General features: G+C 44.9%; 1 protein-coding gene across 3 annotated transcripts; it reads left to right on the forward strand.

The window, feature by feature from the left end:
- Positions 1-124: 124 nt before the first annotated feature.
- LOC137375770 (E3 ubiquitin/ISG15 ligase TRIM25-like) lies at positions 125-27,960 on the forward strand. Of its 3 annotated transcripts, XM_068043174.1 has the most exons (8): positions 125-556; positions 1,395-1,490; positions 9,186-9,416; positions 10,068-10,090; positions 14,882-15,015; positions 17,167-17,301; positions 19,759-19,876; positions 27,606-27,960. In XM_068043174.1, exons 1-8 carry the CDS (start codon positions 218-220, stop codon positions 27,922-27,924), a joined length of 1,395 nt encoding a protein of 464 aa, XP_067899275.1. In that variant the 5' UTR covers positions 125-217; the 3' UTR covers positions 27,925-27,960. The 3 variants fall into 3 exon arrangements, with proteins under 3 accessions (XP_067899275.1, XP_067899277.1, XP_067899274.1); XM_068043176.1 differs by lacking the exon at positions 19,759-19,876 and having other exon boundaries at positions 27,606-27,954; XM_068043173.1 differs by lacking the exon at positions 27,606-27,960 and having other exon boundaries at positions 19,759-20,585.

The following is a 27,960-nucleotide window of genomic DNA, read 5'->3' on the forward strand; positions in this document are numbered from 1 at the left end:
ATAGAGCCCAGAGTTTTAGAGGATGAATTAACGTGTGCTGTGTCTCCACGTGTACCAGGATCCTGTGACATTACCCTGTCAGCACAGTTTCTGTTTGAAATGTATTGAGGGAGTTTGGGCACAGACAACAGGCCCAGGAGGGTTCGAGTGTCCTCAGTGTCGCCGGAAATTTAACCCCAGGCCCAGTCTGGAAAGAAGATTCACGCTGTGTAATCTAATGGAAAAATACAACCACTCACAGCCTCCTGCTGATTTTGCCCATATCACATGTGATTACTGTGTCGAGCATCCATCACCAGCTGCAAAGACATGTCTGAAATGTGAAGCTTCATTTTGCGCTCTTCATTTAAAACCACATCTGATCCATAAGACCTTGAGTCTACACACCCTAATCGAGCCTGTGGCTGACCTTAGAGGGTTGCAGTGTCCTGACCATAAGGTGGTCCTACAGTTCTATTGTAAAGATGATGCATTGTGTGTGTGTGGTTGTTGTATAACAGGGAAACATAGATCCCACACTCTGCTGAGCCTGGATCAGGCACAAGCTGTAATCAAGGTGAGTGACACAGTTCCTGATATTAAATACAGTGAGGGAGAATTTTCCTGTTAATGACCAACATTAATTGGAACTGATTACAGACAGTGCTGATTTAGCCCAGTGTCATCTTGCTGCCCTGGGTCTGGCTTTACAGCTGTTTGTTTTTGTCAGTCAGATTTGCTTCCTCCCCTTTCTCTTACAGTGTGTCTGAGAGCACAGGGTGGGCACTGGGAGGGATGTCAGAGTGGCCCAGGGTGACTTCCCCTCACCCACACTCAGCACCTCCTGGAGAGGGCACCGTAGGGCTCAGTAATTCACTATGTGGGCACCTGCGAGAACTGGCACACCATGGCATAGAGCTGTAGAGCAGAGCATGTTGTACCCTGTGTAACACTGGGGGATTCTGCCCTCTGAGCAGCAGGGAGAGGAACATCACCAGTGGGGGAGTGAGGGACACCCACGGGGAGAGTCTCAGGGACTGGGTGAAAAACTGTTCCTCACAACAAGAGGAAATTGTTGTTTGAGAAATGCTGGTATGTCTGAGTCTGTCTCCCTTTCCCCTCGGCTGATTCCTGGAAATGGAGGAGCTGAGTCTGTGTGAAAATGCAGCACACGGTGTGTCACTGTGAAAAGAAGCCGGGGTGTGTGTGGTTACTTAGTTTATACAGGACAGGGAACACCTCTTTACTGAGAGACACAGAAGGGAATATTTCTGCTCAGGACCCAGACACTGAGATTCACTCAATCTGCTTTCTATCCTTACTCCTATCCTAATGTATGCTTAGAGCTGGAACAGAAACATTTCCCTTTTGCATCTCTGTTTGAATCCCTTTTAAACACGTAATTGTCTTTACAGGAAGAATTGGAGAGAGAGAATAAAAGGCTTCGGGAGCTGTTTCAGAATTGTTCCATCAAACAGCAAGATCTGGCGGGATTAGAAGCTGATATAAAGGTAGATAAAAGTGGAACTGCAACTGAATTTACTCTGAAACCTGAAGCCAATTCAGGTAAAACTAGGGGAAATTACATGGAAACATCGGAACAGGAGTGGGCAATTTAGCCCCTCAAGTCAGTTCTGCCATTCATCGAGATCATCGCTGATCTGTGACTTAACTCCATGTTGTTGCCTTTGCTCCATATCTCTTAATAACGCTGATTAACAGAACTCTATCAAACTCAGATTTAAAATTAACAATTCAGCTAGCACCATCTACTGTTCGCAGAAGATAGTTTCAAACTTCTACCCCCCTTTGGGCTGAATTTTGTTGAGGTCCTAACGTTGGGATCCTTGACAGAAGGGCCGGAAGATCATACCGGCAGTAGCCCGCCAAGGAGCCCGACTCCGGGACCACTGGGCCCAATCTTCCCGGTGGTGACGAGGCTCTGTGGCAGCCACCCCACCCCTGCCGCTGGGTGATGGGACCCGGCTTTACATATTTAAATTTTAAAAATGAATACATTGAAATAAAATTGTCAGTAATCTTACCTGCTGCCCGGGATCTTCCAAGCGGTGGCCGACATTCACGCTCCTTCACATTCCCGTCCGGGGAAAGCTGGTGCCACTGAGGTTGGGAAGGGGATAACTTAGGATTTTGAGTGCAGTCGGGGGGGAGTGGGGAAACAGGGTCCAATCCGCATGTGTAGGGGAAGGGGAAGGGGAAGAAGGGGTGAAATCTGCACTTCGATCAGTTTCGGGGGGGAGGTGGGGCTCTTGGGGAAAGGTCAATTCTTCCAGGTAAGTGTTTTGGTGGGGTTGGGGGGAGGTGGGGAGAAGGCAGCTATTACATGTAATTGTTATTGAGGGGGGGAAGGAGGAGGGGTGACAGTTTATTTTACGGGGCATTGAGGGGAAGGGAGGGCTTTAAAAATTGAAAAGATGTGGTAGATCGTGACAGCATGGTGGTGCACGGCACGCCATTTGTTTTTTTGCCCACCACCACTCCCATATCAGGGGACAAAATTCAGCCCTTTGTGAGTAGACGTGTTTCCCAACTTCACTCCCTCCTGAAATGCCTGGCTGTGTCCCCTAGTCCCAGATTCCCTAACCAGTGGAACTGGTTTCACTCTATCTACCCTATCAGTTCCCCTTAATATCTTGAAAGCCTTGATCAAATCAGCCATAGGTCTGAATTTTACCAGCTCAGCAGCGAGCTTCAAAAATGGCGGCGCACACGTGCCACTTGGGCGCTGTGGAGCTGCCGTGATATTTCGCACAGTGGCTCATTTACATGGAGGGGACGGAATACCCACCCCCGATGACATAGTGGGGCCAGCCGCTGGCAACGGCGTCCAGCTCCACCGCGCAGGCAAGGGCGCCATTTTTAAAGGGCTTCAAGCCCTTATAGGTCATTACCATTTTTAAAGAGGAATGGATGGCACATGAGATGAAAAAATGTAATAAAATATCGGAGCCCCTCTCCCCACCCCACCCCCACCCCCATGACCACACAATATATTTATGGCCCTCTCCCCCCAAATAAAACTTTTCTTCCCAACCCGATCTTTCCCCCTCAAACTTCATCACCTTTGCCCTTCAACACCTTCCCACCATCCCCTCAGCCAATAGTAAGAGTTTTCCCCACTCCCCCCCCACCCTGAAAATTTCACTCCTCCCCCCCTCCCCACCAGCATTACGCCTTGGATCTTGAAACAGAGATCCGAATGCGTGGGACTTCCAGCAACCGGCTGGAATATCAGCCTGGGATGGCTGTCGCTACAAGGTAAGTCATTAGTCATTTATTTAAATTTAATTAACATATTTAAATTAAGTCTCCATCGCCGTGCGGCAGGGAAACTGCCACAAGGCCTCACTGCCACCGGTAATATGAGGTGGGTCCTTCGTAGCATCAAGGCCCATGGTGGGCCTCTCCCAGAGGTATTTTCTCGGCCCCCCACCACAACCCCCGACGTCTGGGGGCCAGTACAATTCAGCCCTTAATCTCCTAAATTATAGGAAATAAAATCCTAATTTGTGTAAACGCTCATCATAATTTAACCTGTGAGAATTCAGGTTTCATTCTGGTAATTCTATGCTGCACTCTCTCCAAGGCCAATGCTCACAATTCTCCAGGTGTGCTCTAACCAGGTCTTTGTAAAATTGTATGATGACTTCTGTCCCCTTATATGTTAATCCTTTAGATATAAAGGACAGCATTCCATTAGATCTTTGACTCTTTTTTGTACCTGTACATGACATTTTAATGATCTATGTACCTGGATCCCTAAGTCTCTTTGCACCACCACTGTTTCTAGCTTTTCACCAGATAGAAATTACACTGATCTATCCTTTTTAGGTTCAAGGTGGATGATCTCACACTTGCCTATATTGAATTCCATTTGCCACAGTTTTGTCCATTCACTTATTTTATCAATTACTCTTTTGAATTTTAGGTTCCATCTAAACTGATTACAATTGCGCCTATCGTTGTGTCATCAGCAAACTTGGATATGTGGCTCTTTATCCCATCATCTAAGTTGCTAATAAATACAGTGAATAGATGAAGATCCAAAAACGATGCCTGTGGGACACCATGAGCAGGATTTTCATTCCCAGGTCTGGATCCCGCTGTTGTGATGAAATGCGGGTCAAGAAGCCACAAATGCCAGTGCAATGCTGTTGATGTGGTGTACATGGACTTTCAAAAGGCATTTGATACAGTGCTACACAACAGACTTGTGAGCAAACGTATAGCTCATGGAATAAAAGGGATGGTAGCAACATGGATATGGAATTGGCTGAGTGACAGGAAACAAAGAGTAGTGGTTAATGGATATTTTCAGGCTGGAGAAAGGTTTGTAGTGGAGTTCCCCAAGGATCAGTTTTGGGACCCTTGCTTTTCCTGATATCTATTAATGACCTAGACCTTGGTGTACAGGACACAATTTCAAAGTTTGCAGTTGATATGAAACTTGGAAGCATTGTGAACTGTGAAGAGGTTAGTGTAGAACTTCAAAAGGACATAGACAAATTGGTGGAATGGGCAGACAGGTGGCAGATGAAATTCAATGGAGAGAAATGTGAACTGATTCATTTTGGTAGCAAGAACATGGAGAGATATAAAATAAAGGGTACAATTCTAAAGGGGGTGCAGGAGCATGTGCATAAGTCATTGAAGGTGGCAGGACAGGTTGAGAGAACGGTTAATAAAGCATACAGTATCCTTGGCTTTATTAATAGGGGCATAGAGTACAAGAGCGAGGAGGTTATGTTGAACTTGTATAAGACACTAGCCTCAGCCTCAGCTGGAGTATTGCATCCAGTTCTGAGTGCCACACTTTAGGAAAGACGTGCGGGCATTGGAGAGAATACAGAAAAGATTCATGAGAATGATTCCAGGGATGAGGAATTTCAGTTATGAAGATAGATTGGAGAAGTTAGGACTGTTTTCCTTGGAGAAGAGAAGGCTGAGAGGTGATTTGATAGAGGTATTCAAAATCATGAGGGGTCTGGACAGAGTAGATGGAGAGAAACTGTTCCCACTCGTGAAAGGATTGAGAACGAGAGGGCACAGATTTAAAGTATTTGGTAAGTGAAGCAAAAGTGACATGAGGAAAAAAAAATTCACGCAGAGTGGTTAAGATCTGGAATGCACTGCCTGAGAGTGTGGTGGAGGCAGGTTCAACTGAAGCATTCAAAAGGGAATTAGACTGTTATATGAAAAGGAAGAATGTGCAGGGTTATGGGGAGAAGGCAGGGGAATGGAACTGAGTGAGTTGCTCTTTTGGAGAGCTGGTGTGGACATGATGGGCTGAATGGCCTCCTTCTGCACGGTAACAATTCTATGATTCTGTGATTCTATGACTGGAGGATTCTATGATAGGAAGCTATCCAGCACTGAAAGATCACCAGCCCCACAATCAGAGGTGGGAGCTGCTGAAGTATGTAGGGAGGTGCGGGGGTGCCTCCACTTCCAGCTGCTGGCCACAAAAGGGGTAAATAAGAAAGGATTTGAGTCATTGGACATGAGGGAGAAGCCCCCATAGTAATGGACACTGCTGCAGTTGCTGCTGACTTTTGGGGTAGAGCCTTCCATGTGGAATAGAGTCTCCTGCTCCATTGCCTACCCGGCCTGTTGCTGAGAGGCCACCATCGTTTCACAGATAGCCTCCTAATGTGACAGATACTCTGTGCACCAGCTGTAAAATCCAGACAACATTGAGAAAGTGCCCTAAATTAAACCCTCACGGATAGGGCCGTGGCTGGACGGGTAACCATTCCCGTCATCACCCCAACTCCTGCGTCATCCTGTGGAGGCGGGAACATGTCATGAAGCCTGCCCAACAGGATTTCCCTCCCATCTTTGGGCTCCGCCCCCACCTCCAGACCCGCCTCCATGGGTCATTAAAAATTCAGCCTCACGTGACACATCATGCCCATTGGCATACAGCCATTAACCCAACTCTCCGTCTCTGCCACTCAGCCACAATCCTAACCAAGTCAATTCCACAAACCTCAACTTTCACTTGTCTTCGGATGAGGGATTTTATCAAATGCCTTCTGGAAGTTGTCAAGAAAACCCCATATGCCAAATGAGAAATATTAATTTAATCGGTTGGAAACTTACATGAGACGTTTAATGGGAAAAATTCCTACAGATAATTTTTTTTTAAACTAGCAGCCAGGATAGCCACTGCAATTTGCATCTGAAATACCAGGAGATTGAACTGGAGGCAAAAGTCTAACAGGAAGCCCAGCCAGAACAATGATGAGTAGATTAGCCTGATTATCCTTGTTAACAGGACATTCAAAGTCATCCTGAGGCATTCATAAGTGGAAACCTCCCTCCAGTAGATAAACATTGACAACACCACCTGAGACAGCTTTTGGGTTTTAGACTTTGGACCTCATTAAAAACATAGGGGATTGAGAGAACCATGTGACCGTCTGTCCATCTCTGAAAAAACTGGGAGTTTTGTTACACTCACAGAAGACAAACAGTAACTAAGTGTGCAGCAGCAGAGGAGGCTGTGTGCTTCCCTTTCTCTCTCTCTCTCCCCCCTCCAAAAAACATCAAGTTTGAAAACCATCTGTGACTGTGGGCCCCCCAAGCCTGCAGACTACTATAGCTAGAGACCAGAGAAGAGAGCCAACTACCATTCAGCCTTGAAGAAAAACCTGAGTATAGCCGGCCAGACACTTTGACCAGCTAAGACATCAAGAATACAAATCCAGCCAGAAGACCAGTGAATCATCCAACCTCAGACTGTGTACTTAACATTTATTTATACTGGACTTTAATCAAACCAAAAACCCTAATTTCCACTTTGTAAACCATTTGTTTGCATGTGATTCTCGTGTGAATATGTACGTGAATGTGTAGCGTATTTTTTTTATTATCTTTAAATAACTTTTGAGTGTTAAGTATAATTAACTTACCTCTTGTTTAAATTCAAGAAAACCTGTTCGATTGGTTCTTTCAAGATTGCAGTAAAGGTTAAAAGCACCGCAGCCTCACAGCTCCAGCGACCCGGGTTCAATTCTGGGTACTGCCTGTGTGGAGTTTGCAAGTTCTCCCTGTGTCTGCGTGGGTTTCCTCCGGGTGCTCCGGTTTCCTCCCACAAGCCAAAAGACTTGCAGGTTGGTAGGTAAATTGGCCATTATAAATTGCCCCTAGTATAGGTAGGTGGTAGGGAAATATCGGGACAGGTGGGGATGTGGTAGGAATATGGGATTAGTGTAGGATTAGTATAAATGGGTGGTTGATGGTCGGCACAGACTCGGTGGGCCGAAGGGCCTGTTTCAGTGCTGTATCTCTAAACTAAAACTAAACTCAGAAAGGTGGTAAGCACAACTACTGCAAAAAAGGAATAAACCTTGTTGTGGTCAAATAAGAGGAAGGGCAAGAAGGGCAACTGTGACCCCTCCTCACTTGGCCGTAACAAAGTCCATATAAATGGTATTACGACCAGGTGAGACAGGTGTCTAGGGGTGCCCCTCAGCCTTCACCAGGCCTTACTGTAACAGGGTTTAATTTTAAGCACACTATGTTTTGAGCTCCCCCTTGGTAAATCCTTGTTCACCGCTTTCCAATTATAAGGCAAAGAAATGAGCACACAGGCTTTTTTAGGTTTAAAGAAGAAAAGTGAAATTTATTAAACTTAAACTCTAATTCGGTTAAAGCCTACAGATACATGATGCGCCCAAGCTAGCATGCATACGTGACACCACATGCAGAACAGGGACAGAAAACAGCAGAAGAAAAAAATAAAGTGGAAAAGTTTGAGGCAATCTCTGAGGAAGGTTATTTTGTAACTGTGCTTCGGGCTTGCTGTAGAGTCCTTGATAGAACGTATGGTCTTTCTTTTCATTGGGGCCCAGTATTCTTCTTAAACCTTGTTCACAGTAGGAGACTTCTCTCTCTTGGTGTTCATGTGTCTTCAGTGGGTCTTGGAGTTCATGAGAAAGAGATGGAAGCAGACAGGAGCGGCTCTTTTCAATCCATCAGCCAAGAGCTTTCTGCCGGTTCAAACACTGTCTCTACAATCTAAAACTCCCGAAGTTGGCCAGCAGGGTAGTCATGTGTCTAGTATAACCACTTCTAGCTTTGTGTATTGGGTGGGTCAGGGAATGGTCCTTTGTTCCAACACTGTCTGCTAATATGCAAAAATGTCTTTCCGACCAGGGATCTGGCAATTCCTTGTAATAGGCCTTCTCTTCTTACCAGCAATAATTTGAAATTTAATGTCCATGTGGTGAAATTAATGTGCCTCATTCTTGGCAGGTGGGGGCCTGCATGACAATGGCATCTCCTGTCCTCTACTTTAATGACCAAAAACTTCAATCAGGTTCATCATGCATGATGTACCCTTTACATTTACATGCTGGCTCTCTCTGAGCAGCTACAAACTTTCAAATCACTCTATTCATAATTACAGATTCTTGTAATTTCCTGCCAAGATGATAGGCCATCTGGTCTATAATTTCCTGGTTTCTGGTTCACCTTTCATAAATAACAGAATGGCATGTGCAATTTTCCTACCGAAAGGAACAGTTCCTGATTTGAGAGAACTGTGGAAGATTCATCTCCGGCTCCCTTTTAAAGGGTGGTAGTGACTCCAAACCCACCACATGTTCAGGGAGTCTGTTCCAGAGATCGAGGACTCTGACGTCTAACCTAACTGTGTGTCTATGGATTTTATACACAGGCCCTCTAGTCCTACCATCCTGAGCCATGTCAAGTACCTCACCCAATGAGTGAGTCCAATAATCCCTCCATCATTTTAATACCTCAATCCTATCCCCCTCGGCCTGCCTTTCTCTAAATCCCCCGACCTCTTGGAGCCGATCCTGTGAACTAAAATCCATCAGACTACGTGTCATTCTGGCCACTGTCTTCTCCAGAATCTCCATCTCCTTCACCAGTTGTGGGCACCAAAACTGGAGCCATCACTCCAGGTGTGGATGGACCAGGTGGCAGTGCCATACACAGTCTAAATACAGAGCTCTTTCTTTTAAACTCAAGGCTCAAGACAACACTGGTTAAAGTGTGTTTTCTCTCCCAGTAGACACCCTCCACTGCTTGTCTATCTTTAATGGGTGATGGAGTAGTGATCTAAACAAACTGTCCCATCCCTGGAAAGTGCCGTGTGCTCAGGGTAACAGCTGTGTGGAAGGGCCGTTTGTAATGAGAGTTGGTTTGGGTTTCAGACACGAATCAATGAGCTGAAAGGAAAGTTATCGAAGAGCTTCTCTGAATGGAGGAGACAGCTGGAAGAAGATGAAGAATACACACTGAAACTGATCGATGAGGAGGGTCTCCGAACTCTCTCACAGATTACAAACTGTTCTGAAGCATTAAACAAGAGGATGGAACAGATGACATTAATAGATGGAGAAACCCAGAGTCTGGTACAGAGGGACCCTCTCTCCTTTATTCAGGTACATCTTCAATATAAACAGGGCCATGGCTGGGGAATGGGACGTTTCAGTGAGGCTGGTGTGAGGCTGAATTGTTTGAAGATTATTGGTGGGGCCGAGAATTGGAGCTGCCTCCTCAGTCCTGCTCTCAGAGTGTTGGTGCTGCCCCCTCGGCCCTGCCCTTGGAGTGTTGGTGCTACCTCTTCAGCCCTGCCCTCGGAGTGTTGGTGTTGCCCCCTCAGTCCTGCCCTCTGAGTGTTGGTGCTGCCCCCTCAGCCCTGCCCTCGGTGTGTTGGTGCTGCCCCCTCAGTCCTGCCCTCAGAGTGTTGGTGCTGCCCCCTCAGCCCTGCCCTCAGAGTGTTGGTGCTGCCCCCTCAGTCCTGCCCTCGGAGTGTTGGTGCTGCCTCCTCAGCCCTGCCCTCGGAGTGTTGGTGCTGCCCCCTCAGTCCTGCCCTCGGAGTGTTGGTGCTGCCTCCTCAGTCCTGCCCTCGGAGTGCTGGTGCTTCCCCAGGATGGAGTGCAGTGAAATGTGGGATTATTCCCCATTCCTGTGACTGACGCCACCTACTGTTACACACTGAACTCTTTACTCTCAATCCCAAATTCACTGTTTGCTTCCATTGGGTTTTGGTTTGTTCGTTGACTGATTTGATCTCCTCTCTTTATTCACAGAACTCGAAGCAGCTCCTTTCCAGGTAAGTTCCTCTCAGTCATACAGAACCTGCTGCTGATAGGGAACCTTCACCTGTATCTGGGAGAAGAGTGAAAGTAGAATTGTGGCTTGAAACCCTTCCCAGGTACTGGTGAGAGCAATTGTTCCTCGGGGGAGTGCAGCCAGAGCAAAGTCTGTGGCACCACGGGTCGCTCAGCTGCACAGGAGGGGAGGAAGAAGAATGGAAGAACAATAGTGATAGGGGATTCGATAGACAGGGGATCAGACAGACATTTCTGCGGCAGGTAAACCTGACTCCAGGATGGTATGTTGCTTCCCTGGTACCAGGGTCAAGGATGTCACAGAGTGGATGCAGGACATCCTTCTGGGGGACGGTGAACAGCGAGAGGTCATGGGTCATCTTATTACCAATGACATAGGTAGGAAGAGGGATGAGGTCCTGAAAGCAAATTTTAGGGAGTTTGGAAGGAAGTTAAAAAGCAAGACCTCTAAAGCAGTAATCTTAGGATTAATCCCAGTGCCACATGCTAGTGAGCATTGAAATAGGAGGATTGATTGATTGAACATGTGGCTGGAGAATTGATGTAGGAGGGAGGGTATCAGATTTCTGAGGCATTGGAATCGGTTCTGGGGCAGATGGGACCTGTACAAGGTGGACGAGCTACACCTTAACAGGACCAGAAGTAACATTCTCGCAGGGAGATTTGCTAGTGCTGTTGGGGAGGGTCTAAACCAGCTTGTCAGGGAGAAGGGAACCTGAAGGCTAGCACAAATTGGAAGGAAGTAAAGCTGGTAACAGGAGGTAGAAAACTAGCAAGTGACATTAGAAGGCAGGCAAAGAAAAGGCGAGCATCAACTAGGTTTAAAATGCAGAATGTCAAGAAGACAAGGTTAAGGACACTCTACCCGAATGCACACAGCATTCGCAACAAGGTAGATGACTTAAAGGCCCAAATAGAGGTAAATGGGTATGATCTAATTGCCATAACAGAAACGTGGCAACAGGGTGACCAAGACTGGGAACTGAATATTGACGGATATTCGACATTTAGGAAGGGCAGGCAAATGGGAAAAGGAGGTGGTGTTGCACTGATAACAAGGCATAGGATCAGTACATTAGTAAGGGAGGATCTCATTTCGGAAGAACAAACTGTGGAAAATATTTGGGTGGAGCTAAGAAACAGCAAGGGGCAGCAAACATTGGTAGGAGTTGTTTATAGGCCACCAAACAGTAGTGGTAGTGTGGAGCATAGCATTAATCAGGAGATTAGAGAAGCATGTAGCATGGGTAATACGGTAATCGTGGGTGACTTGGGTGCATATAGACTGGGTGAATCCAATGAGCACTAATCCTTTGGCAGACGAGTTTCTGGAGTATGTTAGGGATGGTTTTCTAGAACAGTATGTTGAGGAACTGACTAGAGAACAGGCTATTTTAGATCTCATATTATGTAATGAGAAAGGTCTAATTAATAATCTTGTAAAAGAATCTTTAGGGATGAGTGACCATAATATGATAGAATTTTACATTATGTTTGTAAGTGAGGTAGTTCAATCTGAAGACGGTGTTAAATTTGAAGAAAGGAAATTATGAAGGTATGAGGGCAAATTGGCTGAGGTGGATTGGGAAAATACATTAAACGGTATGACAGTTCAAAGGCAATGCATAGTCTTTCAAAAAATATTACATAGTTCACAGCAACTATACATTTCTTTAAGGCACAAATACCCCAAAAGTAAAGGCAGTCAACCCTGGATAACAAAGGAAGTTAAGAATTGTATAAGATTAAAAGAAAAGGCCTATAAAGTTGCTAGAAATAGTAGTACATAGGAACATAGGAGCAGGAGTATGCCATTCAGCCTAGAGCCTGCCCTGCCATTCAATGTTATCATGGCTGATCATCCACTTCAATGACTTTTTAAGAAATTATCCTCATATTCCCATATGTCATTTGTATTTAGAAATCTGTCAATCTCTGCTTTGAACATACTCAATGCCCTCTGGGGTAGAGCATTCCAAAGATTCACAACCCTCTGAGTAAAGAAATTTCTCCTCATCTCTATAAATCTGAGGATTGGGAGGATTTTATAATACAGCAAAGGAAGACCAAGAAACTGATAAAGAAAGGGAGAATAGAATATGAATGTAAGCTAGCATTAAATATAAAAATGGACTGTAAAAGCTTCTATAGGTACGTAAAAGGGAAACGTTTGGCTAAGACAAATGTGGGGCCATTACAGGCAGAGTCAGGAGAATTTATAATAGGGAATAGAGAAATGGCAGATAAGTTAAATGATGACTTTGTGTCTGTCTTCACTGAGGAAGATACAAGAAATCTCTCATAATTAGAGGGCCAAGGGATTAGGGAGAAGGAAATTAGAAATTGAAGGAAATTGGTATTAGTAAGAAGGTTGTAATGGAGAAATTAACAGGGTGGAAGGTTTATAAATCCCCAGGACCTGATATTCTACATCCCAGAGTGTTGAAAGAGGTAGCTATGGAGATAGTCGATGCATTGGTGATCATCTTCCAAAATTCTATAGATTCTGGAGCGGGTCCTGCAGATTGGAAGGTCGCAAATGTCACCCCACTATTTAAGTAGGGAGGGAGAGAGAAAACAGAGAATTATAGACCTTTTAGCCTTACATCAGTTGTTGGGAAAATGCTAGAATCTATTCTAAAGGATGTGATAAATGGACACTTGGATAATAATGATCTGATTGGGCATAGTCAACATGGATTTATGAATGGAAAATCATGTTTGATGAACCTGTTGGAGTTTTTTGAGGATGTTACGAACAGAATTGATAAAGGGGAGTCAGTGGATATGGTATACTTGGATTTACAAAAAGCTTTTGACAAAGACCCCCTCAAGAGGTTGGTTAGCAAAATTAAAGCACATGGGATAGGAGGTAATATGCTGGCATGGATTAAGGATTGGTTAACAGGCAGAAAGCAGAGAGTAGGAATAAACGTGTCATTCTTGCATTGGCAGGCTGTGAGTAGTGGAGTACTGCAGGGATCAGTGCTTGGGCCACAGCTGTTCACAATATATATCAATGATTTGGATGTGGGGACCAAATGTAGTATTTCCAAGTTTGAGGATGACACAAAACTAGGTGGGAATACATGCTGTGAGGAAGATGCAAAGCGGCTTTAAGACTTAGTGAGTGGGCAAGAACATGGCAGATGGAATATAATGTGGAAAAATGTGAGGTTATACACTTTGGTGGGGGAATAGATGTGCAGAGTATTTCTTAAATTGTAAGAGATTAGAAAGTGTAGATGTACAAAGTGATCTGGGTGTCCTTGTCAATAGGTCCCTGAAGGCTAACATGCAGGTGCAGCAAGCAATTAAGAAGGTTAATGGTATGTTAGCCTTTATTGCAAGAGGATTGAGTACAGGAGTAGTGAAGTCTTGCTTCAATTGTATAGAACCTTAGATAGACCGCACCTGGAGTACTGTGTGCAGTTTTGGTTCCCTTACCTTAGGAAGGATATTGTTGCCATAGAGGCAGTGCAACAAAGGTTCACCAGATGTATCCCCAGGATGGCGAGACTGTCCTATGAATGGGAAACTGGGCCTGCATTCTCTAGATTTTCAAAGAATGAGAGGTCATCTCATTGAAACTTACAAAATACTTAAAGAGATTGACAGGGTAGTTGCAGGTAAGATGTTTCCCCTGGCTGGGGAGTTTAGAACCAGGGGAAACAGTTTCAACATAAGGGGGAAGCCACTTAGGACAGAGATAAGGAAAATTTTCTTTTCTCAGAGGGTTGTGAATCTTTGGAATGCTCTACCCCAGAGGGTTATAAAAGCTCAGTCATTGAGTATGTTTAAAGCAGAGATTGACAGATTTCTAAATACAAATGACATTAGGGGATATGAGGATAGTGTGGGAAAAAGGCATTGAAGTGGATGATCAGCCATGATCGTACTGAATGGTAGAGCAGACTTGATGGGCTGAATGGCCCACTCCTGCTCCTGCTCCTATGTTCCTTATGTTCCTATAAGGTGCTTTGAAATGGTGGGAATATTGAGTGATATTTAACTGTGGTTTGAGGGGTTATTGACTCCGGCAGCCTGTGGGAAATGGCAGTGACATGGGCTGTTCCATCGGTGTGTAGAGCTTCTCAGGAAGCTGTTAGACAGCAAGTGAGAGGGAGAGAAAGCTGCAGTGAGCTTTATCTAAACTAGCTTCCTAAAGGCTCCATGTGTGTCAGTGACAACTTTATTCCATTGGCTCAGTAAGTGCTGAGTGATTGGCTTGTTCCATCGACCAGCCCATGGAGAAATGAGGAAAGAGGCAGCTCCCAGTGTCGGAGTGTCAGTAAATGTGTTGTGATTGGCTCATTCCATCCACTAGCAGAGAAATGAGTGGGTGCTGAGATTTCCCAGGAATGTCAGTGTCACTGGACACTCCGTGAGGGAATCCCACTGATCCCGGGTCCCTGGGAGGCTGTTTGTTCTCCTCTCCTCACTTCACATGATTGTAGTGAGTGAGTTCCTGCACAGAGTGGAAAGATAAGGCTCCAGTACAGAGAAACTGGACTGAACACAGACGGCTTTGAAAATCACAAACTTAGTTGAAGTGGCAGCAAACCAGGATCCCACTGCACGTGTGAAGATCAGTGTGAATACAGGGAGACTGTAAATTCCAGGATTCTGCCATTTTCAGGATGGGTTGCTACGGGGTATCAGTACGAGCATTAGAAGGGGTGCAGGTTGTTGCACTGATTACTCGTTCCCCTTTGGGTTTCTGATCTGAAATGTCCCCACTGATAAAAACATTCTCTCCTCTTTCATTACAGAGTGACTGAGACTCAGAGAGTGACAGACCCAGATGTTCCAGCACTCACCCTGAACCTGTCCAATATATCCCAACTTATCCAGAAGAGGCTGAATGGATGTGAAAAGTATCACTCAGACATATTGGGAATCATCAGTAAGAACATGCAGTAGAGAAAGAAAATGTTGCCGAGGAGATTACTGAGATACAGCCTACTAGGCTAGATGGGATTGAGATTCACAAGGAGGAGGTGTTAGCAATTTTGGAAAGAGTGAAAATAGATAAGTCCCCTGGGCCAGATGGGATTTATCCTAGGATTCTCTGGGAAGCCAGGGAGGAGATTGCAGAGCCGTTGTTGTTGATCTTTAAGTCGTCATTGTCGACAGGAGTAGTGCCGGAGGACTGGAGGATAGCAAATGTTGTCCCCTTGTTCAAGAAGGGGAGTAGAGACAGCCCTGGTAATTATAGACCTGTGAGCCTTACTTCGGTTGTGGGTAAAATGTTGGAAAAGGTTATAAGAGACAGGATTTATAATCATCTTGAAAAGAATAAGTTCATTTGCGATAGTCAGCACGGTTTTGTGAAAGGTAGGTCGTGCCTCACAAACCTTATTGAGTTTTTCGAGAAGGTGACCAAACAGGTGGATGAGGGTAAAGCCGTGGATGTGGTGTATATGGATTTCAGTAAGGCGTTTGATAAGGTTCCCCACGGTAGGCTATTGCAGAAAATACGCAAGTATGGGGTTGAAGGTGATTTAGAGCTTTGGATCAGAAATTGGCTAGCTGAAAGAAGACAGAGGGTGGTGGTTGATGGCAAATGTTCATCCTGGAGTTTAGTTACTAGTGGTGTACCGCAAGGTTCTGTTTTGGGGCCACTGCTGTTTGTCATTTTTATAAACGACCTGGATGAGGGTGTAGAAGGGTGGGTTAGTAAATTTGCGGATGACACGAAGGTCGGTGGAGTTGTGGATAGTGTCGAAGGGTGTTGTAGGGTACAGAGGGACATAGATAGGCTGCAGAGCTGGGCTGAGAGATGGCAAATGGAGTTTAATGCGGAGAAGTGTGAGGTGATTCACTTTGGAAGGAGTAACAGCAATGCAGAGTACTGGGCTAATGGGAAGATTCTTGGTAGTGTAGATGAGCAGAGAGATCTTGGTATCCAGGTACATAAATCCCTGAAAGTTGCTACCCAGGTTAATAGGGCTGTTAAGAAGGCATATGGTGTGTTAGCCTTTATTAGTAGGGGGATCGAGTTTCAGAGCCACGGGGTCATGATGCAGCTGTACAAAACTCTGGTGAGGCCGCACCTGGAGTATTGCGTGCAGTTCTGGTCACCGCATTATAGGAAGGATGTGGAAGCTTTGGAAAGGGTGCAGAGGAGATTTACTAGGATGTTGCCTGGTATGGAAGGAAGGTCTTACGAGGAAAGGCTGAGGGACTTGGGGTTGTTTTCGTTAGAGAGAAGGAGGAGGAGAGGTGACTTAATAGAGACATACAAGATAATCAGAGGGTTAGATAGGGTGGATAGTGAGAGTCTTTTTCCTCGGATGAGGATGGCAAACACGAGGGGACATAGCTTTAAGTTGAGGGGTGAAAGATATAGGACAGATGTCAGAGGTAGTTTCTTTACGCAGAGAGTAGTAGGGGCGTGGAACGCCCTGCCTGCAACAGTAGTAGACTTGCCAACTTTAAGGGCATTTAAGTGGTCATTGGATAGACATATGGATGTAAATGGAATAGTGTAGGTCAGATGATCGGCGCAACATCGAGGGCCGAAGGGCCTGTACTGCGCTGTAATATTCTAATTCTAATTCTAATTCTCCATGATAAGGGACTGAGAGCAGGTCGGGTTAGTTGTGTTCAGACAGCTGGGAATATCCCTGAACTTTAATATCAGCTCCCTGTGTCTGTGGATCAGGAGCCTGAGATTAATCCTCAGTCCCCAGTGACACCTGCTTTAAACATTCCTCACTGGAATGGGCCAGAGCTTCACGCACCATGGGTCAGGGAGGGGCGGAGTTACACACTGTCAATCACAGTGTCTCTTAAAGGAACACTGTCCCTCACAGGGCTGTCAGTGTGTTTAAAGAGTAAAGTAAAATAAAGACTGGCATTTTTATAGCGCCTTTCACAACCTCAGGACATCCCAAAGATATGTGCAGCCAATGAGGTGCTATTTTTGAAATCTAGTCACTGTTATAACGCAGGAATATATAAGAATGGAATATATAACCCACCATTGAGTAATATGAAGGTGGCTGGACCTCACTGTGTTACAATTCCCAATCACCGTGTGCTTTGTTTACAGTGTCAGCTTCCACCGAATACAGGGGCTCATCAAACATAACTCCTTCCCCTCACAGATCCTCTGGGGCAGCCCTTGTACCAGAGAACGTCCTCCAGCTGTCAAATGGGATCAGCGGGAGAGCGGGAATATCCCAAGGTGTGTTTATAATCTGAAAAGGGGATCACACTAACGGTTATTTATATTTCATCCTATTATTTTTCTATTAATCATCTAGTTTTTCTATTAATCCTTTGTTTTTCTCTTAACCCTTTCTGTTTCTATTTAACCCTTTCTGTTTCGGTGACATTTTTTCAGTCAGGGATTTGAGATTGGAGATCCTGCACCTGTTCCCTCCTCCCAGCTCTCCATTGGTTTGAGTTTCAGACCCAGAGCCTGAGTGGGTGTTGATGAATTCAGAGTGAACAGGGAGCAACAGTTTAATGTACAGAAGGGACTAGGATTCATCTCAATTCACCATAGAATGGTCACGATTCTGTGTAAACTAATGGAGGCTTCAATCAGGCTGTAATCAGAATGGAACAATAACAGGAGGGAGAGAGTCCAGGACACACTCCTGTATTCAGGATGGGACTGTAACAGGAGGGAGAGAGTCCAGGACACACTCCTGTATTCAGGATGGGACTGTAACAGGAGGGAGAGAGTCCAGGACACACTCCTGTATTCTGCATGGGACAGTAACAGGAGGGAGAGAGTCCAGGACACACTCTGTATTCAGGATGGGACTGCAACAGGAGGGAGAGAGTCCAGGACACACTCCTGTATTCAGGATGGGACTGCAACAGGAGGGAGAGAGTCCAGGACACACTCCTGTATTCAGGATGGGACTGTAACAGGAGGGAGAGAGTCCAGGACACACTCCTGTATTCAGGATGGGACAGTAACAGGAGGGAGAGAGTCCAGGAAACACTCTGTATTCAGGATGGGACAGTAACAGGAGGGAGAGAGTCCAGGAATCACTCTGTATTCAGGATGGGACAGGAGGGAGAGAGTCCAGGACTCACTCTGTATTCAGGATGGGACAGTAACAGGAGGGAGAGAGTCCAGGACTCACTCTGTATCCAGGATGGGACAGGAGGGAGAGAGTCCAGGACACACTCTGTATTCAGGATGGGACATAACAGGAGGGAGAGAGTCCAGGACACACTCTGTATTCAGGATGGGACAGTAACAGGAGGGAGGGAGCCCAGGACACACTGCTGTATTCAGGATGGGACAGGAGGGAGAGAGTCCAGGACACACTCTGTATTCAGGATGGGACAGTAACAGGAGGGAGGGAGCCCAGGACACACTGCTGTATTCAGGATGGGACAATAACAGGAGGGAGAGATTCCAGGATACACTCTTGTATTCAGGATTGGACAGTAACAAGAGAGAGAGAGTCCAGGACACACTCCTGTATTCAGGATGGGACAGTAACAGGAGGGAGGGAGCCCAGGACACACTCCTGTATTCAGGATGGGACAGTAACAGGAGGGAGAGAGTCCAGGACACACTCTGTATTCAGGATGGGACAGTAACAGGAGGGAGGGAGCCCAGGACACACTGCTGTATTCAGGATGGGACAGTAACAGGAGGGAGGGAGTCCAGGACACACTGCTGTATTCAGGATGGGACAGTAACAGGAGGGAGGGAGCCCAGGACACACTCCTGTATTCAGGATGGGACAGTAACAGGAGGGAGGGAGCCCAGGACACACTGCTGTATTCAGGATGGGACAGTAACAGGAGGGAGAGAGTCCAGGACACACTCTGTATTCAGGATGGGACAGTAACAGGAGGGAGAGAGTCCAGGACACACTGCTGTATTCAGGATGGGACAGTAACAGGTGGGAGAGAGTCCAGGACACACTCTGTATTCAGGATGGGACAGTAACAGGAGGGAGAGAGTCCAGGACACACTGCTGTATTCAGGATGGGACAGTAACAGGAGGGAGGGAGCCCAGGACACACTGCTCTATTCAGGATGGGACAGTAACAGGAGGGAGAGAATCCAGGACACACTCTGTATTCAGGATGGGACAGTAACAGGAGGGAGAGAATCCAGGACACACTGCTGTATTCAGGATGGGACAGTAACAGGAGGGAGAGAGTCCAGGACACACTGCTGTATTCAGGATGGGACAGTAACAGGAGGGAGGGAGCCCAGGACACACTGCTGTATTCAGGATGGGACAGTAACAGGAGGGAGAGAGTCCAGGACTCACTCCTGTGAGCCGTGTATTCCCGGTACAGCCATTGCTGAGATTGTGTTGCTGTAACTGTGAGGCTGTGGGATGTGTTGTGTTCCGGTGAATCCGCACCATTGTGTCTGGGAGAACACGTGCACAGTGTCAGGGGCTTGTGTGATTAAACTGACTGCTACTGTGTGTCTCACTGCAGTGTTAGCACTGAGTGTACAGCACTGGGACCCACACACTGTTATTTAACAGGGATTCTGATTGAAGGCCATTTATTTAACATGGGAAGAATACAGTCTAACAGGTATTATGGGGCTGACACTGTCTGGGAAATACTGACACTCCGACCTTGCAGCTGTCAATCATTGATCTGAGTGGAATAACCCTGTCTGACCAATCTCTTCTCTCCTCTCTAGGGAAAAGCTCATTGAGCCTGGATCCAAATACAGCAAACTGGAACTTGGTTCTGTCTGATGATCTGAGATCAGTGACATGGACTGAACAGGAACAGCCCTACCCACCTCACCCAGACAGGTTTAAACACCATCCTCAACTCCTCTGCTCCCAGAGCTTCTCCTCAGGATCACACTCCTGGGATGTGGAGACTGATGGGGTTTACTGGAAAATTGGGATTGTGTGCGGGAGTGTGGAGAGGAAGGGACTGAATTCGTATTTTGGCAACAACAGCAACTCGTGGTGTTTATCCTTTTATGGTGGTAGTTTTCTCAGAGCCTCTCACTATAACCAGCACACATTCCTCCACCAGTTCCAGTCTAAGAGCAGGATCCGAGTCCAGTTGGATTATGAGGCCGGGACTGTGTCATTTCACCAGGTCACTGACTCACTGACACATTTACACACATTTCAAACCACATTCACTGAACCCGTGTTTCCAGCATTTTGTTGTTGGGACAAATCACTAAAACTGTTAAATTAATCCTGATATCTGAGACTCAGTGACATCATTTCTAGTCTCGAGGCTTCATCCGGTTTGGGGGCTCTGAGTTTGTCACTTCCTGGTTGGGTGCTCTGGTGGTGTCACTTGCAGGTTGAGGACTCTGATCTGACAGTGTTACTTCCTGGTTAGGAGCAAGGAGGGTGTCAATTCTGGATTCTTAGGTATCTCTCTGATTATGTCATTTCCAGGTCTACTCTTCTGATGATGTCAGGAGCTTAGTGCTTTGCTGCTTTTAAGGTTCCATGTAAGATTCTGTCACTCACACTAAAACCAGCTGTTTTTGATGAATTTGCTGCAATTTGTGGTGTTACAATTTACTGTTCAGTTCAGTTATATAATTTTACTACTTTAGTTGTCGAACTTTGCCGCTTGTATCCTAACTCACCCCAAGTCCCGTTCACCCATTACCCATGCTCGCTATCTTTCATTGGCTCCCAGTCCGGCAATCCCTCGATTTCAGAATTCTCAACATAGTGTTCAAATCTCTCCATCACATCTCGTTATCTATGCTCCTCTAATTCTGGCCCCTTGCCAGATTTAAGATCCTCCTTAAAACCTACCTCTTTAACCAAGATTTGGATCGTCTCTCCGACAACATCTTTATGTGGCTTGGTGTCAAATTTTGTTTGATAACGCTCCCATGAGGGACCTTTTCTATGTTTTGTTATGATAAAGGCACCATATAAATGCAAGTTCTTGTTGTGTTAGGCATGCCTACATTAATCACAGTGAATAGTAGTGGGAGACATGACTGCAGTGAATCAAGTTCTGGGGAGTTATTCTTGTTCAAACTGCAGTTATTGCAGCTAATTGGATGAGGTCATACTTGGAAACATGTGGATCTTCACATAGTGAGAGTGAAAGAAAGATATAAAAAGAGGCTGTTATAGTAGATCACAGAATTACAGAATCACAGAATTGTTACAGCACACAAGGAGCCCATTCGCCTGTTGTGTCTGCACTAGCTCTCTGAAGGAGCAATTTACCTGGTGTCACTTCCCCACCTTCTCTCCATAACCCTGCACATTCTCCTTTTCAAATAACAATCCAATTCCCTCTTGAATGCCTCAGTTGAACTTACCTCCACCACTAGGCAGTGCATTCCAGATGCTAAACACTTGCAGTGCGAAAAAAGTTTTTTCTCATATCACCATTGCTTCTTTTGCCAATTACTTTAAATCTGTGTCCTCTTGTTTTCAATCCTTCCACCAATGGGAACAGTTTCTCTCTATCTACTCTGTCCAGAACCCTCATGATTTTGAATACCTCTAATAAATCTCCTCTCAGCCTTCACTTCTCCAAGGAAAACAGTCCTAACTTCTCCAATCTATGTAATTGAAGTTCCTCATCCCAGGAACCATTCTCATGAAATTTTCTGCACCCTCTCTAATGCCTTTACATCTTTCCTAAAATGTGATGCCCAGAACTGGACACAATACTCCAGTTGAGGCCGAACTAGTGTTCCATACAAGTTTAACATAATTTCCTTGCTTTTGTATTCTATTCCCCTATTAATAAAGCCTAGGATGCTGTATGCTTTATTAACCGCTCTCTCATATGCACATATACACTTATATCCCTCTGCTCCTGCACTCCCTTTAGAATTGTATCCTTTATTCTATATTGTCTCTCCATGTTCTTCCTACCAAATTGAATCACTTCACATTTCTCTGCATTGAACTTCATCTGCCACTTGTCCACCCATTACACCAACTTGTCTATGTCCTTTTGAAGTTCTATACTATCCTCCTCACAGTTCACAATGCTTCAAAGTTTTGAATCATTCGCAAATTTTGAAATAGTGCCCTGTACACCAAGTTCTAGGTCATTATTGTATATTGGGAACAGCAAGGTCCTGACACAGACTGCTGGGGAACTCCACTACAAACCTTCCTCCAGCCCGTAAAACATCCATTAAACACTACTGTCTGTTTCCTGTCACTCAGCCAATTTCGTATCCATGTTGCTGCCATCCCTTTTATGCCATGAACTCTAACTTTGCGCACAAGTCTGTTGTGTGGCACTGTATCAAACGCCTTTTGGAAGTCCATGTACACCACATCAACAGCATTGCCCTCATCAACCCTCTCTGTTAACTCATCAAAAACTCCAGCAAGTTAGTTGAACACAATTTTCATTAACAATTCTGTGCTGGTTTTCCTTAATTAACCAAAATTTGCCCGTGACTATTATTTTGTCCTGAATTATCGTTTCTAGAAGCTTCCCCACCACCAAAGTTAAACTGACTGGTCTGTAGTTGCTGGGCTTATCTTTACACCCTTTCTTAAACAAGGGTGTAACATTTGCAATTCTCCAGTCCTCTGACACCATCCCTGAGTCTAAGGAAGATTGGAAAATTATGGCCAGTGCCTTGCACAATTTTCACTCTCACTTCCCTCAGTATCCTTGGATGCATCTCATTCGATCCTGTTTTTTTAAATCAACTTTAAGTATAGGCAACCTATACATTACATTACATCCTGTTTATCACTTTTAAACCCTTTGAGTGTCTGAATTACCTTCTCTTTCACTATGACCTGCACAGTATCTTCTTCCTTGGTAAAGACAGAAGGTATTCATTTAATACCTTAGCCATGCCCTCTGCTTCCATATGTAAATCCCCTTTTGATCCCTAATCGGCCCCACTCTTCCTTTTACCACCCTTTTACTATTTATATGCCTGTAGAAGACTCTTGGATTCCCTTTTATCTTAGCTGCCAGTGTCTTTTCATATTCTCTCTTTGCTTCCCCTCTCGTCCTTCTATATTCAGCCAGGTTCTCAGATGTATTATCCACCTGACATCTGTCATATGCACACTTTTTCTTCTTCACCTTAATCTCTATCTCTTTTGTCATCCAGGGAGCTCTGGATTTGTTTGCCCTATCTTTCCCCTTCATGGGAATATACCTTGACTGTGTCCAAATTATCTCTTTTTTAAAGGCAGCCCATTGTTCAGTTACTATTCTGCCTGCCAACCTTTGATTCTAATTTATCTGAGTCAGATCTATTCCATTGAAGTTGGCTTTCCCCCAGTTAATTATTCTTACTCTGGATTGTTCCTTGTCCTTTTCCATAGCCAACCTAAACCTTATGATACAATGATCACTATGTCCCCCTACTGATACTTGATCCACTTGGCCCACCTCATTCCCAAGAACCAGGTCTAGCAGTGTTTACTTTCTCAATGGAGTGGAAACAAACTGCTGTAGAAAATTTTCCTGAACACACTCTTGGGGCTCTTGCCCCTCTCTGCCCTTTACACTACTACTAGCCCAGTCAATATTTAGAAAGTTAAAGTCCCCCATTATAACTCCTCTATAATTCTTGCACCTCTCTGTAATTACCTTGCAATTTTCTTCCTCTACATCTTTCCTGCTAGTTGGTGGCCTATAGACTACACCAAGCAATGTAATTGTACCTTTCTTCATCCTTAGCTCTAGCCAAATAGATTCTGTCCTTGACCCCTCTGGGACATCCTCTCTCTCCAACACTGCAATGTTCACCTTAATCAATACTGCCATCCCTCTCCCTTTCCTTCCTTCATCTCTTTCCTGAACAACTTTGTATCCAGGAATATTTAATACCCAGTCCTGCCCTTCTTTGAGCCAGGTCACTGTTACTTAGTTGTGGCCACAACATCATACTTCCACATGAAAATCTGCGCCTGTAACTCACCAGTCTTATTAACCACATTCAGTGCATTCATAGACATACACAGTAACCCTAATTTAGACTTTATTACTTTCTCCCTTACTCTGAACCCACCTAATCACTTACTATTTCCTACTGCAGTGCTATCTGTCTCTCCCAGTATTCTGCACACCTTGGCTTTCCTCTCTAATGTTTCCTCCTGGTTCCCACACACCTGCCAAGTTAGTTTAAACCTTCCCCAGTAGCACTAGCAAATTGTCCCCCAAAGAAATTGGTCCCGACTCTGTTTAGATGCAACCCATCCAGCCTGTACCGGTCCCATCTCCCCCAGAACTGGTCTTAATGTCCAAGGAATCTAAAACACTCCCTCCTGCACCATCTCTCCAGCCATGCATTCATCCTCCTATTTCGAGACTCATTTGCGCGTGGTCCTGGAGTAATCCAAAGATTACGACTTTTAGGAACACAGGAGCAGGAGTAGGCCATTCAGCCCATCAAGCCTGCCCAGCTGTTCAATATGATCATGGCTGATCATCCACTTCAATGCCTTTTTCCCCACACTATCCCCATATCCCCTTATGTCATTTGTATTTAGAAACCTGTCAATCTCTGCTTTAAACATACTCAATGACTGAGCTTCCACAGCCCTCTGGAGTAGAGCATTCCAAAGATTACAACCCTCTGAGTAAAAGAATTTCTTCTCATCTTTGTCCTAAGTGACTTCCCCCTTATTTTGAAATTGTGTCCCCTGGTTCTAGACTCCCCAACCAGGGGAAATATCTTAGCTGCATCTACTCTGTCTATCCCTTTAAGTATTTTGTAGGTTTCAATGAGATCACCTCTCATTCTTCGAAACTCTAGAGAATACAGGCCCAGTTTTCCCAATCTCTCTTCATAGGACAGTCACACCATCCCGCAAACAAGTCTAGTGAACCTTCATTACACTCCCTCTATGGCAATAATATCCTTCCTAAAGTAAGGGAACCAAAACTGCACACAGTACTCCAGGTGCAGTCTAACCGAGGTTCTTTACAATTGAAACAAGACTTCACTACTCCTGTACTCAAATCCTCTCGCAATAAAGGCTAACATACCATTTGCCTTCTTAATTGTTTGCTGCACCTGCATGTTAGCTTTCAGTGACTTATTGACAAGGACACCCAGGTCCATTTGTGCATCTACACTTTCTACGCACAAATGAGTATAGAAATAGGAGGATGAATGCATGGCTGGAGAGATGGTGCAGGTGGGAGTGTTTTCGATTCCTTGGACATTAAGACCAGTTCTGGGGGAGATGGGACTGGTACAGGCCGGATGGGTTGCATCTAAACAGAGTCGGGACCAATTTCTTTGGGGGACCATTTGCTACTACTCTTACAATTTAAGAAATACTCTGCACATGTATTCCTCCGCCAAAGTGGATAATCTCACATTTTTTACATTATATTCCATCTGCCACATTCTTGCCCACTCACGAAGTCTGTCCAAATCCCCTTGAAGCCACTTTGCATCTTCCTCACAACACACATTCCCACCTAGTTTTGTGTCATCCGCGAACTTGGAAATACTACATTTGGTCCCTACATCCAAATCATTGAGATATATTGTGAACAGCTGGGGCCCAAGCACTGATCCCTGTGGTACCCCACTAGTCACAGCCTGCCAACATGAGAATGACCCGTTTATTCCTACTGTCTGTTTTCTGCCTATTAACCAATCCTCAATCCATGCCAGCATATTACCTCCTATCCCGTGTGCTTTAATTTTTCTAACATGCCTTCTGTGAGGGTCTTTATCAAAGACCTTCTGAAAATCCATGTATACCATATCCACTGACTCCCCTTTATCAATTCTGTTAGTAACATCCTCAGAAAACTCCAACAGGTTCGTCAAACATGATTTCCCATTCATAAATCCATGTTGACTATGCCCAATCAGATCATTATTATCCAAGTGTCCATTTATCACATCCTTTAGAATAGATTCTAGCATTTTCCCAACAACTGATGTTTTCTCTCTCCCTCCCTACTTAAATAGTGGGGTGACATTTGCGACCTTCCAATCTGCAGGAACCACTCCAGAGTCTATAGAATTTTGGAAGATGATCACCAATGCATCAATTAACTCCATAGATACCTCTTTCAACACTCTGGGATGTAGAATATCAGGTCCTGGGGACTTATCAACCTTCAGCCCCATTAATTTCTCCATTACAACCTTCTTACTAATACTAATTTCCTTCAATTCCTTATTCCCCCTAATCTCTTGGATCTCTAATTCTTCCTCAGTGAAGACAGACACAAAGTAATCATTTAGCTTCTCTGCCATTTCTCTATTCCCCATTATAAATTCTCCTGACTCTGCCTGTCTTAGCCAAACATTTCCTTTTTACATACCTGTAAAAGCTTTTACAGTCCATTTTTATATTTTTTGCTATCTTACATTCGTATTCTTTTCTCCCTTTATAATTTTCTTGGTCCTCCTTTGCTGTATTCTAAAATCCTCCCAATTCTCAGATTTACTACTATTTCTGGCAACTTTATAGGCCTTTTCTTTTAACCTTATACAATCCTTAACTTCCTTTGTTATCCAGAGGTGACTGCCTTTACTTTTGGAGTTTTTGTGCCTTGAAGGAATTGTTGTAAACTATGTACTATTTCTTTAAAGACTTGAGGCCCTGCTTGTTAATTTCCGACCTAGCTCTCTAAATTATGACTGCAGGACCACATCTTTCTTCCTACCTGTTGTTGGTATCAATATGGACCACGATTGCTGGCTGTTTACCCTCCCCCCTCAGGGTACTTTACAGTCATTCAGTGGCATCCTTGACCTTGACACCAGGGAGGCAATACACCATCCTGGATTCACGTCTGCAGCCACAGAAACACTTGTCTATTTCCCTGACTATTGAATCTCCTATCCCTATTGCTCTCCCAGTCTTCTTTGTGCCCCCGTGTGCAGCTGAGCCAACCATGGTGCCATGAAATTGGCTCTGGCTGCACTCCTCAGATGAACCATCACTTTCATCAGTATTCAGTACTGAATGCTGGTTGGACAGTGAGATGCAGTCAGTGGTCTCCTGCACTACTTGCCTGATTCTTCTTGACTGTCTGGTGGCCATCCATTCCCTCACTGCCTGCATTCTCTTAAGCTGCATGGTGACCACATCTATAAACGTGCCATCCACGAAGCTCTCAACCTCACAGATACACCGCTGTGACACCAACCGCTGCTCAAGGAAACCAGGAGCTGAAGCTACTTCAACTGATGACAGGTCCTGCGCATATGGTTATCCGACAGGGGAATTGTCCTGGACTTCCCACATAGCATAGGATGTGCACTCTAGAGGCTGTAGCAGCCCTGCCATTCCTCTATCTAATCGATAATAAGCCTTGCTACTACTAATACTAATAAACCTTCCTACTTAAAAATAAAAGACCACCAGATACTCACTTCCCTTCTGTTGGCATCACTTAAATATAGGAAAGCTAACCCTTATTATCAAAATAAATTGAAATCATTAATTTCCCAGTTCCTTAGACCAACTTCCTAACTTTGTAGAAAGAAAACAAAGCTACAATACTCATCAGCCAATCAACACACAGCCTTCCTATGATATTACAGTTCGATTTTTTTTTTCTCTCTCACTTCAGTGATCCTGGTCTGCCGCACAGTGATCCCAGTCTGCTACACACTCCTCCCAGTCTGCTGCACAGTGATCCAGGTCTGCCGCACAGTGATCCTGGTCTGCCGCACAGTGATCCCGGTCTGCTACACACTCCTCCCAGTCTGCTGCACAGTGATCCTGATCTGCAGTATTCTCTTCCCAGTCTGCAGCACACTCCTCCTGACCAGAATTCAGAATTCGACAAGGTTTGGCCAGCTGATCCCTTCATGTTTGAAACCTGTGACCCAGTGAATTCTCCGGTCTTGTTCTGTAAACGTTTCAAGCATATGTGTGATGACAATTAGTTATAGTTTTATGCTTAATTCATATGAAAGCCAATA

Source organism: Heterodontus francisci, chromosome 12 (genome assembly GCF_036365525.1).
Source record: "Heterodontus francisci isolate sHetFra1 chromosome 12, sHetFra1.hap1, whole genome shotgun sequence".
Taxonomy (NCBI): Eukaryota; Metazoa; Chordata; class Chondrichthyes; order Heterodontiformes; family Heterodontidae; genus Heterodontus; species Heterodontus francisci.